The sequence below is a fragment of the Elaeis guineensis genome, chromosome 4, assembly GCF_000442705.2.
Source record: "Elaeis guineensis isolate ETL-2024a chromosome 4, EG11, whole genome shotgun sequence".
NCBI classification, from domain to species: Eukaryota; Viridiplantae; Streptophyta; class Magnoliopsida; order Arecales; family Arecaceae; genus Elaeis; species Elaeis guineensis.
This window is the reverse complement of record NC_025996.2, coordinates 32250029-32263140: the sequence shown is the minus strand read 5'-3', so window position 1 is coordinate 32263140 and position 13112 is coordinate 32250029. Positions and strand designations below refer to the sequence as shown.

Genomic DNA, 13112 nt, shown 5'->3' with positions numbered 1-13112 from the left:
CAAACTTTCTTTGTCTGGATTTCTCCGTGCCGTTATGCCGGTTGCCGCCGGAGTCCTGGGGCTGGAAGCCCCTGAGGCCAGAATCCTCCTTTCCGAGGAGATCCAGAACATTCGATCGATTCTTGGGCCTGATACACCCGAAGACGACATCATTCGGGCCCTCACCGTCGCCGGAAACAACCCCAATCGCGCCATTAACATCATACTCGACATGCCCGAGTTGCCCACCGCGTCCAATCCCGTGAAGCAAGAGATGGCTCCCGAAGTTCCCACGGAAAATGACACTGCAAGTAGTTTAGATTCCAAAAATAGTATTAAAAAGGAATTAGGTTCTGGAAATGACGATGTTTTGATGGCTGAGATTAGAGTTAAAAAGGATGAACTTGATTTGGATGTCAAAAAATATGATATTTTGATGGACGAAGGAATGGTTAAAAAGGAAGAATCTGATACGGATGTTGATAAAAAGACTATGATTTTGGTTGAAAAGGAGGAATCTGGTAAGGATTTCAAAAACGATGAGATTTCGGTGAACGAGAGAACAGTTACAAAGGAGGAAACTGACGAGGATTTAAAAAAGATGAGATTCTGATGAACGAGAGAAGAGTTAAAAAGGAGGAACCTGATTTCAGTTTCGATAGAGGTGTGATTCCAGTGGCTAAGAAGGAGTCCTATTGTGACGATTTCCCTGGCCTGGCACAAGCCCATTTCTCTCCTTACCTCAATCCACGGCCGATTTCAGCTATTAGGCCACCTGCGGTCACCGATCGTAGGCTTCAAGTGGTCCCAGCTCCCGATCCTGCTGAGATTGGAGAGTTCCCAGAGGAGCCGGATTGGTTTTTTGTGGGGAAGACCTATGTGACAGGGCTTTCAACATGCCGTGGGAGAAGGCGGCTGGATGCTGGTGAGATTATTCATTTCTCTTTTCCAGATACGCAGAAGGTGATCGAGAGACACTGGGGGGTGAGTGCAAAGACAAGAGCTGCGATGTCCGAGATTGTGCGCTTCTCGACTAAGCGATGTGGGGAGGTTTGTTAGCAAGCTCCTAACTCTGAAATTACCTTCTATATCATTATGCTCATGATGTTCTGGAAATGCCTGTTAGGATCTTCTTTCTGAAACATATGGCCTTCTGTAAAATGTATCATTTTCTAGAGCATGTTATCTTGTTCTGATGCTTGGGCTTGAAATGATGGTGACTGCAATCTCTATTAGCTGAGATTTTTAATAAAGGCATTGATGGGCTTTTACTTCTTATAAATGTCCCAAAAGGCTAGTAATATCAATATTATTTTAATATATATGAAAGGATTTTTTCTATACATAAATCTTTTACCCCACACATTCTCTCTTTATAACAGCCACATATTACTAGGATGGTTAATATGTAATTTTACATTATTTACTCCTCTCTCTCTCTCTCCTCTTTCTCTCTATCTTTGCAGGGATAAAGGAGTAGTTTCTTGGAATTTTATAACATTTTAAATGGTATAATTGCTGTCAGCACCTTGCTGATAGTTGTGGAGTCTAAAACAGGTTTGAACCCTTGACTTTTTGAATAGATAATACCCTTCTTAACTACTTAAACACATAATCAGTTTTCACTTCTAATGGTTACAGATTCATATATTGTGCTATTTGAGGGAACGTGAGAAGACAAGCTTTATTAAATAAACTTATTCCATTCTTTTTGATTTTTTTTTTTTAAAATTCACCATTTAAAGTATTAAAAAATAGTAATTTCCACACATTTTACGTATATAATGATTTTTTTTTTTATAAATTGTTGAATCATGATTATTTATACTGCAATAATAGAGTAGTATAAATTGTAGCTCCTGTGATTAGAAAGTAGTATTTAAAGTATAACAATTTGAATCATCATATATGATTTACAAATTATATCTAAATTTTTATAATTTTAGTATTTTTAAATATACTTTTAATTTTAACCCTGTTTGATCAATTAGCCGGTGGTTGCAGTGGTGAACCAAAGAAGCTATTTCCCACCCTTATCTTGTAGGCTTGTACCCACCCCAACCCACCCAAGTCGGAGCCCAAGCCTCTGGGTAAACTGAGCCATTGCTTAGAAAACCAAGGCTTAATACAATTGAGGGTTGACGTGAGGGTCTCTGCCTTTAGAATTGAACCCTTACCTTGTAATTAATGACAGATCTTTTTATTGGAAACACTTCTGTGGCTCCATGATGAAAAAATGGAAAATTTTACTATGTTGGTTCTTGATTTACTTTAAGATGTATCCATTTGGGAAAAACTATTTATGCATCTCTTTTAATTCTTAAATTGACATGATTCTAATACAGGAAGTCCTTGAAAAATTAATATTTAATTATTATATTTGCTAGGGTTAGGGCTTCTAAGTAATTTCATAATGACCAAGTGCGAACTATGTAAAATGCGCAAAGTTTAAGCAATAATAGTGAGTGAATACTGATTTAGCTCAAAAACTTTGGACCATAGAATCAATCTAATTTAGGAAATGAAAGGAATGCATGAATAGATTTTCTTTGAGGGGAACCATGTTAAAATAAATTAACTAATATGCGACCTCAAAGCAATTTTTTACTTACTATCATGGAGTTGTAAAAAAAAAAAAATTCATGAGAAGAGATATGTTGGTAGTTAATCTATCTCAGTTGCTCCTCTTAAAAAGCCATCTTGTAAGCCCAATTACTATCATGGAGCTATATAAGAATTTTGAATGAGAAAAGACCTTCCAGTATTATTGTCCCAATTATCATACTTATTGAACCTGGACTAGAAAACAACCTGGCCAAAAGGTAAGGTCATCCCAATCGCTCTTGCAACCTCTGGATCAATGGTCAGAACCAAACTATTTTTAAATTTAAAATAAAACATCCAAAAGATAGTTAATACAAATAACATATGCATGAGTGTTGGTAGACTTTTAATTTTAAATATTACTTGTTAGATCATATTGGTATGCATTCTACATAGCTATTTAGTCCAGCATAAATAAAAGATAACTTTAAATCATCTATTTTTCAAAAATTAGATATACAGAATTCATTGATATTTTTAGTTATTCTAAATGGCAAAGTTAGAAAAATATCCAATGAATAAAACAAAGTATGTTATTCTTTCATGTTGTATAAAAGGAACAACTGCATTTTTTTTAATGGAGAGAATTGATTATTGACATAGAATAAGTTGCTTAAAATAACTACATCTATGATATGATATATTTATTTAATTTGATAAATCCATATAGTTTTTGTTTTTGTGGTTAAGTGTTCTCGAGCTATACTTGTAGCCAAGGTTTCAAATTTGCTTTAGAACAAATTTTGGTGGGAGAAAAGGAGGGTGGGGAGGGGTATAAATATATGAGCCCACACCTTCATGATGGGACATGTGTTTCCTTCTGATAGGGAAGCAAAAGAGGGAGGGATGAACAAAGAGTGGAGAGAGTAAATATGGTAAGAGCTATTTTTCCATTAAAAACATGTGAGCCAACACCTTTACTACTCCTTTTTCTGCTAAAATTTCCACTCTAAATAAATTATTTTTGTTTCCCTAATTACAAAATGCCATCACAAGTGAGTGGGGTGAAGGAAAATTAACAGTGGAGTAAAAGTAAAATACTTTAGATACAAGAGTACGACACTATACTAAAATGTTCTGAGCTGTTGATGGTTTTGTTAGATTGGGAAGCTTCCGACAGAGTGGAGTAGATGTCTCATCCCACTTGTGAATTCGTCTAAGGTTAAGGTTCAAGGGCGATTTGTAATTCCACAAGTGGAGATTCATTTGATGCAAGAGATTATATTATATGTCAGGTAATCTATTGACACACAGAAACATACTGTTTACAAGTTGCAGATGGCATGAGCTTTCTTCATGCATATGGGTGCACACACTTGCTTTATAGGTTGCTTTTGTTTGTGCTAATTTCTTGCTTGTGTTTTCTTTGACTTCTTTCCTACAGCTTTTACATCCACAGTTTGATTTTTACGGAGGGAGACAAATCCTCTTGGAGGCTAGTAGCTCCTTCACACTTGGATTCTACTGTCCATCCTCTTCCTGCTATGTTCAAACTATTGAAGATAAAGCCATTTAAAAAGGTAGTTATTTTTTAGTTGGTTGTTTTGCTTTAAGATGTAATGAGTATTTTGGTCTTTAAACACTGAATTGAACAATAATTGATGTGTTTTCTTTGCATGAGCAGGCTGAGTTTACTCCAGAGGAGCTTGATATAGAAAGCGATCACTAAACCTAAAAGTAAGCTTTAATTATTGTCAACTGCTCACACCAGCTTTGTTTCATGTATCTGATTATGTGCGTATCATTGTCGGTTGTAACTATTTAAACAAAAAGATGCCAACAGAACCTATTCATTTAAATGTGAATGTATTTAGTTACTGCATTACTGGCCTAAATAACTATGTGTGTGTGTACAAGGCATTGCCCATGCTTGCTTGAATCTCTGATATGCTTGCCTTCATTTCTGAAAATAATTCCCTGCATGTCTATAACTGTATGACTGTCTCACAGTGTGCAGATTATGATCTAAAGCTTCTATTCTTATGTTAAAATGAACCAGGATGATGATGATGATGATAGCTCCACCCAAATAGTGGGTCTTGCAAAACGAAGGAGAGGAGGCCAAACTTACCCCGAACAGAGCAAAGATGAACAAGCAATCTCAGAGTCAGCTTTGAATAAGCTTGTTGGTGCTGCAGATGTGTACAACTTAGAGGTAACATTATTCTTCAAACTGCTAGCAGCCTTTCTTTCTGTACATAGCAGTACATGAAAAAGTGTTTATGCAATATATTCGTAACATTTGTCTGTTGTTTCTAACAAACTTTGATCATAGAAAATGACTGTTAGTGTTAATTTGTGATGGATTTTGACAGGAAGCAGAACCCCCTAGCACACTTGTTACTGAACTTCGGCCTTACCAGAAACAAGCCCTATACTGGATGTCAGAATTGGAGAAGGGAATTGATGTTGAGCAGGCAGCAAAAACTCTCCATCCATGCTGGGAGGCTTACAAAATTGCTGACAAGTATGCACACAAATATTAGTTTCCTTAGGAACTGCTATCATATAGATAATATGATGATTGAATGAAAATGTTTGTTCATTGTAATTTTGAGTATTTGTTCTTTTTCAGGAGAGCATCTGCAGTATATATTAATGTTTTCTCTGGTGAAGCTACAACTCAATTTCCAAGTGCTACACAGATGGCAAGAGGCGGAGTAAGTCTCTAATTTTTAAAGTGTTCTCTTTTATTGCATTATTTGCATAGATGTCTGAAACAGATTAGTAGCCTAATCTATAATGCAAGTTGTACCATGCTAGTTGTAGCAAGCTCATTAAAAACTTAGCAATAGTGACAACATGATGTAGAAATGGGTTAATTTTGTTGTTTAAGTACCATCTCGTCTCCAGTGAGTCGCTTCTCTTTGTATTTGGTCTCTTTTAATACCTAGGTTTTTATGTGGATTGCCAATTGCCACGATGATTATTTAATTGAGGTTAGAATGTACACTAAACTTTGGGGAACTTTATTCCACTGTAGATATTAGCAGATGCAATGGGTCTTGGGAAGACTGTCATGACAATTGCTCTGATACTTGCAAAACCAAATGGAGAAAGCTCAGATGACCAAGGCATGGTGATGGAGTGCAATAAAGTTTTTGAGGAAGAAATAAAGGGAGTTGCAAAAACCAAAACACTCTCTAATGTAAAAGGAGGTACCCTTATTGTCTGTCCAATGGCACTATTGGGTCAATGGAAGGTGAGCTTTCTCATTATCAATGCTTGCAATAGTTTTTATGTTCTTTTTAACAATTTGACTGTTGTCATATGAAGTGCATGTGGCATTAATTGTAGCAGCTAGCATAACTTGTCACATTTATTTCAAATGGATCAACCATACCATGTGACTTGTATCACTATTATTCTCAAGTGGTTTTCTTCTTCAACTAGCATAACTTGGACTGATATTTGACTTTCTCTGATCATGCTTACTTTGAAATATTCACAACCCTTTAATTAAAAAAATTGCAGGATGAATTGGAAGCCCATTCAAAGTCCGGGGCACTTTCTGTCTTTGTACACTATGGGGGTGACAAAACCAATGATCCCAAAGTGATTTCGGAACATCATGTGGTCTTAACAACATATGGAGTCTTAGCAGCAGCTTATAAATCTGTAAGAACATTGACTGTTCTTTTTTTCTTGTTCTTTTTTTTTTTGCTTTTCTTCTCATACTTTCTCTCATTGTTCTAAGATTTTAATTTTAATTGAAAAATGTTGTTTCTTTTATCCAGGACTCAGAAAAAGAAAGCATTTTTCACAAAATAGACTGGTACAGAGTGGTACTGGATGAAGCACACATAATCAAATCTTCAAAAACCAGAGTTGCTCAATCAGCCTTTGCATTAACCTCACACTGTAGGTGGTGCCTAACAGGTACCCCTCTTCAGGTCAGTTTCTTCATTTTTTGCTAGATCACTTTACCAAATCACGTTGGCTGATCTACACTTTACATGCTGCAAATAGAAACAGGGTGGACCTCCACCTTTTTCCCCAAGATAAAAAAGGATGGCCGACCCTTAAGAATTATTTTTATGTAATTGATTCAAGCAGTACTATATAAGTTTTCAGTTAGATCTCCAAATGGACCATTTCAGAAATGTTAAACAACTTGTGTGTTTTATTGACAAGAGTTTTTATGGTTTGCTGTTGCAGAATAATTTGGAAGACTCTATAGTCTCCTTTGCTTCTTACATGTTGAGCCATGGTGCAACTGGGCTTGGTATGTAGAAAAGATACAGTAATACTTTAGATTTCCCACCCTAGGTGATTAAAACTCAATATTTCTAGATGATTTGAAAAGTGCTTGTTCACTGAATATCTATTTTTATGTTTTACCTAAGCAATAATATATTTGGTTGATACTTTTGATTCATTTCACTAACCATATGAAACCTTCAAGCATAAGGTTCAGAGTTTGTTCTATGATGCAGCAATGCTGCATAAAATTATGGTCTGTTTTTCTGATATTCTTGGTTATCTGCAAAAACTCTCTCTTATTGATGTGCAATTCTTTTGCTTTCTTTCAGGTGGCATAAATTGATTCAAAGACCTTATGAGAATGGTGATGAAAGAGGTTTGAGATTGGTTAAATCCATTTTGAGGTCATTAATGCTAAGGAGAGCAAAGGATACAAAAGATAAAGATGGAAGGTTAGTCTTAACATTTTGTATTTATTTTTTGAGATAAAAAACATAATTGCTTACAAATAGATGGTCTGAGTGCAGCTGCACAGAATTACTCTCCATTATCACTCATGACATCTTGAGATGTCACCTTATTTGCATTAGTTCTGATTAGTTTGAGAATGTTGATTTCAGGCCCATTCTTGTTCTCCCTCCTGCGAATATCCAAATTGTGGAATGTGAACAATCTGAAGCTGAGCGTGATTTCTATGATGCCTTATTCAAGAAATCAAAGGTAGGTTTGCACAACACTTTAGTTAATTGTCGTACTGGAAAGGCAATGCTCGGAGTTTACATCTGGTATCTACTAGTTATAAGTGGAAATATTGTGGCTGTTAGAACTCATGTCTTTTTATTGCAGTTTTTTGCTAAAGGGAGTCTTTATTATAGTTAAACCTGGGGCCTACTTTTCTATAAAAAATTGGATTTCCATCTCTGTTTTAACACCATCATCTCCTGCATCTAGCTCAACTTGTATTCAATATTTTATGAGATGGTTCCATGACTCATCCCCAATTTTTCTATAGTAATTTTTTTTTTTCCCTGATCACGAAGGTTTTCACTCTAGCTCCTCTGAATGTTATGTATGACCAACAGGTCAGATTTGACCAGTTTGTTGCACAAGGCAAAGTTCTTCACAACTATGCTTCCATTCTGGAGCTGCTCCTTCGCTTGAGACAGTGCTGCAATCATCCCTTTCTTGTTATGAGGTTGGAACTGTTGCAGTTTCTATTATATCCCAAAAGCAATAAGGGATCCCAACTGCATTGCATAAATACATCCTATTTACTTTGTGCTCGCTTGGTTTTGCAGCCGAGGGGATACTCAGCAGTATGCAGACCTAAACAAGCTTGCCCGTCGCTTTCTTGAAGGAACACAGTCCACCCCCTCTGCAGTCCCCACTCGTGCCTTTGTAGAAGAAGTTGTCGAGGGCATCCGTCGGGGAGATGGGACTGAGTGCCCAATCTGCCTTGAATCGGCATCGGATGACCCAGTGCTCACTCCATGCGCCCACCGGATGTGCAGGGAGTGCCTCCTGTCAAGTTGGAGGACTCCATCAGGCGGGCCTTGCCCAATATGCCGGAACCCCCTGACTAAGGCTGATCTCATTACGTGCCCAACTGAGAGCCGTTTCCAGGTTGATGTGGAAAGGAACTGGAAGGAGTCGTCGAAGATCATGAAGCTCTTCCAATGCCTTGAGAGCATCAGGAAGACAGGTGAGAAGAGCATCATTTTTAGCCAGTGGACTGGGTTCTTGGATCTATTGGAGATTCCTTTGAGGAGGAGAAGAATTGGATTCTTAAGGTTTGATGGAAAGCTAGCACAGAAGAGCAGAGAGAGGGTCTTGAAGGAGTTCGGTGAGAGCAGAGACAAGCTGGTGAGACCTAGCCGTTACTTTGCCCCTTTTTTAAACAGTAGTTGGTAGTCACGAGTTTGTTTTTACAGTTAGCCGTTCTCTTTTATTCTCATTTATCTAAAAATTCCCTATAAGAAGATTCTTTTTGGTTACAATCAGGTATTATTGATGTCACTGAAGGCAGGAGGTGTAGGATTGAATCTAACTGCAGCATCTAACGTCTTTCTGATGGTAATTCTCCATCATCTCTACCCTTGCAACCATTATTATAATGTGTATCTTCATCTCTTTAAAAACCTCATTATATATTTATTTGTTAACTTTTTTCTTCCTAATATAGGATCCATGGTGGAATCCTGCAGTTGAGGAGCAAGCGATCATGAGGATCCATCGGATTGGACAGAAACGGCAGGTTCAAGTGAGGAGGTTCATTGTTAAGGTGTGAACTATGAACAATGTGTTCCAATTAGTAATTGGATTCATTAAGAATTCATTGTGTTCATGTGAGAATGATGCATGGCATAACGTGATGATTATTGTCTCAGGATACCGTTGAGGAGCGGATGCAGCAGGTGCAGGCAAGAAAGCAAAGGATGATTGCTGGAGCTCTCACTGATGAGGAAGTCAGGAGTGCCCGAATCGAGGAGCTCAAGATGCTATTTAGATAATTTTTTTTTTTCAGTTATATAGAAAACAAATATGTATAGTTCTTTTTGGTGCGCCTATGAGTATTGGCCAATATAATCAAAAATTAAGTGGTGGTTGGTTGGTTTTCTGATCAGATATAGGATGGATGGTTTTTGTTGATGTTTCCCATCCAATTTTTGTTGTGGTGCCTACAAGGCACTCCTTTTGTAAGTCCCCTTCAGTATGCTTAAGCTTGTAAAGCCCTTCTCCTGCACTTTTTTGTGTTGTTCTGGATTTTATCTGGTCTTCAAAATAGAATATCCCTTATCTAAATGGGGCAGTGAAGGATGGCTCACATTGTAGTCGTTCTGTGGATGGACAGAAATAAGACATGCCGAATGAATTGCAAAACCATTAGAATGACCAACTTAATCTTGGAGTGTTCTGCTGGATTCTGCTCCAGGCTTATATAATATTCCTCTCAGCATTGAGATGGGAGCTAGTCATTTACTCTGGCATCTTTTGTTTATGCTAAGTATTTTAACTTCAGACTGATAGATTCACTTTTTGGGAGAGATTCTCTCCCAGTCGGTCATTTCAGCATTTTTCAGACGACTGAACTTAATAATATGACGTCTATCCAAGCATTTCAAAGTGAGGATTTCTGCCAGAGTGGATGAGATGAGCTCGTATCTATTTCTAGCACATTTTTTAATCATGATGGTTCATGTCAGCTTATTTATTTTACGTTGAACTTCTCATGAACGACCCAAATTGAGAATTCTGTTACAGTTTTGAGCTAGTCTCCACTGTTTATATCTCAGTATTACTTGTGAGATGCATATCTCCATATGTAAATTATATTTTTAATAATTATAACATCATAATAAAACTTCTGTTAGTAAACAAAAATAATAATTAAATAGATACATAATATTTTTTATTTATTTTTCTAGTTAGAGCTGAATTAAGTTGATGTTGAGATATCATGTCTAATTCTAACTTTGTTCATTTGCTACATGAGAAGACGTGGATGTCTGCTATTAATTAATTTGATTTCAAGATGCACAAAGAAAAGATCAAATTTGAGGGGCTCCATTGTCAAGATGGTGAGGTCCTATCTTTGTAGATTTATATTAAGAGTCAGTATTTTTATGGATAAATATCATGAAAAATTAGTCCATTTTTTTATTGATCAATTTATTCATATTTTCATATTTTTTAAAATAAATTATTTTAATAGATAGCATTAATTTATGAAATAGAAGAAAATCATATCCATCTAAAAAGTGGTTAAATTATTTTTTCATCGATTAGTAAAGTAGGTATTTAATATTATTTTTAAAATATTCTATCCTCATTTTAAATATCTTTATCATTCAATGCTCATCTATTTTTTTCAAATTTAAAAAAATATAAAAAATATTATAAAAAATATACATAAATTTTAGTAATTTATTTAAAAAAATAAAAATGTAAAAGATATGGATAATAAAAATTACTTTTCATATATAAAAAATATAAATAAATTATTTTTTATTTATATATTATCTAAAAAATATTTATATAAATTTTTGGATAAATTTTTTATCTACGGAAGGATAGGGCCTGGGAGAAGAGGGGAATGGGCTGGAAAGTAGAGCGTACGAAAAAAAACTGTAGAGGAAAGTAGCCCTCGTGTAGCCTTGCTTATTTGCATTTTTTCCCCCCTGGTCCCACCACGGAAGAGCCGGATGTTTGGTTGCCTTCAAGATGCTCCTTTCCTGACACCACCGCTTGAGTGAGTCGTCGTCGTGATTTCCGATCTTTGATCTGAGTAGACCAGAAACAAGAATCCCTTCCCTTCGACGCTCTCTTTCCCAGGCCTCGGAGATTTTCTCACGCAAAAAAGAAAAGGGGAAAAAAATATACCCCTCTTGTCTTGGCGGTCTGTCTCTCTTCTCGTATCTAGGGCACCGCTTCTTCTCGACCGCCGCCTCTCATCCAGGTCCGTCCTCTCTCTCTGTCTCTTCCCCCACCCCCACCTACGTATACACGCTTACATCTTGCTCATGCTGGAGACCGCGCAACTTGTTCGTCAAAATTCCCCATCCAAACACCTTCCTCTGGAACGCCACACTGTGGACCTGTGGGGCTTCCAGCTCCTGCCCATGGTCCGAAGCCCTCATCTCTTCCACCACATGTAGCACTCCTTGCCCCACCATCTCAGCTGGGCCTTCACTTCACGCCCTGCCCTCAAAGCCCTCCCCGCCCTCTCCGTGCTTAGTACCGGGGAAGCCGTCCATGGCCTTGATGTCAAGACCCACTGTGCCAACTCCGATATGTTTGTGGGTGCGCGGCACTCAGCTAGATGTGTCCAAGATTTCCTTGTTGTTGATTCAATTAAATAGATAGTATTGTAGTTGCAATTTGTATTTGCAACCTTCCAAAAAAAAAAAAAAAAAGGTGCAGCAATTCCAGTTGCATTTATCCAAACAAGCAATTTTAACTGCATGCAACTAGTCGTTGTAATTCCACTTGTATGCATCTTCTGTTATAGCGTCTCCAATTGGAAGGAACCAAAGTGCACGTAAATTTAAAGGAAACAAACCAGAAAAAGATGGATCCGCTACGTCTATAAGTTTTCTGTGATTCACTCGTTCACTTCTGTTCAATTCATTGTATTCCCGTTGACTGCTAGTATTTTGCAGGTAATGCAAGACATGGAGCAGTGGATGCATCAAATTGAACAATGGGTTCGTCATCAGCCAGTAGAGCAGCTCTATGCTGCTCTTGCTGTTCTCATTGTGACTATTGCTTTCTTTGCCATCCGTAAGTTCAATCAACCCTAAGCTCACTGTTTTGATCATCTTTAGTTTCCCCCCGAATCTTGTAACTGGTTGGAAAGCCACGTATATTGGAAGACAATCTTTGGCTGATCTTTTGTATCATCTACTAACGAGATGAGTTAAAGCTGGCTCAGGATCATTTGCAACACTACCTCTTGAATTAAGCTTGAATATCTGTAATTGTTTTGCAAATTTATGTACCCTGAAACGATCTCACTATGTCGAAACAGGGCTTTTGTACTAAGATGTCACCGGAATGAAACCATTAGGTCTGGCAGTTGCATATGCTGACCATGAGAAATTTCACTGAAAGAATGATGAATATGTGAGCAAGTAATGTTAACCAAGCCACAAGTAGTAAAATCAGGTGGAGTCGCAGGAGTTGATGATGCTGAAGTTTTTCTTTGGAAATTATTGTCAGAGTCCATAGCAGATGAGATCATGCTTCAAACTTTTTGTAACTTGTTGCTTAGTTAGATGACTTTATAACAAATGCAGGAATAAATGTTCCCTTTTGGTAGAAGTCACAAGTCATCCATCGCATATGAGAGATGGAGGATCAAAAAGTCCAAATAGTCTTCCTTGAGGTTGAGGAGGTATAAGAAGAGGAATGCAGTTTAAGAAGGCTTAAGAGTGATTCTTAGGCCTCTGCAGATGGAATAGTAGTAGTACTGAAGATGTCTAACCATAAGATTCGTTGGTGTTAGATAACTATATAGGCTACTTTATTTTCTTTGATAAATCACAAAAGTTAATTCTTTGATTGAACTAATCTTGTGACAATACTTTAACATGAAGAAAACCTAAGGGCTGAAGAACAATCATGGGAAGCTAGGACCGCCTAGCATACAGAATGATGCATTAAGGCTTATCAAAAGACAATGCTCGAGACTTTAAATTTTTAACCTATTCTGGCCAAACCAAGCAATGATAATCGCAAAAAAACATCAATGTGAACAAAGCAAAGTAGGTGTTTAAAATTATGATATCATCTCTATGTTGAGTTTCAAGAAATGTTGAGCCTAGACT

General features: G+C 37.1%; 1 protein-coding gene across 1 annotated transcript; it reads left to right on the top strand.

Annotated features, from left to right (window-relative positions):
• Window positions 1-422: 422 nt before the first annotated feature.
• On the top strand, window positions 423-9411 carry LOC105043103 (DNA repair protein RAD5B). The gene is given in 20 exon segments (XM_010920523.4): window positions 423-1029; window positions 3685-3818; window positions 3968-4103; window positions 4208-4232; window positions 4235-4260; window positions 4583-4738; window positions 4899-5050; window positions 5159-5243; window positions 5567-5785; window positions 6058-6201; window positions 6321-6476; window positions 6742-6754; window positions 6757-6808; window positions 7116-7238; window positions 7407-7506; window positions 7869-7981; window positions 8085-8649; window positions 8788-8859; window positions 8969-9067; window positions 9174-9411. Coding segments are annotated over 20 exon segments (2931 nt in total). The 5' UTR covers window positions 423-591; the 3' UTR covers window positions 9297-9411.
• Window positions 9412-13112: the final 3701 nt, after the last annotated feature.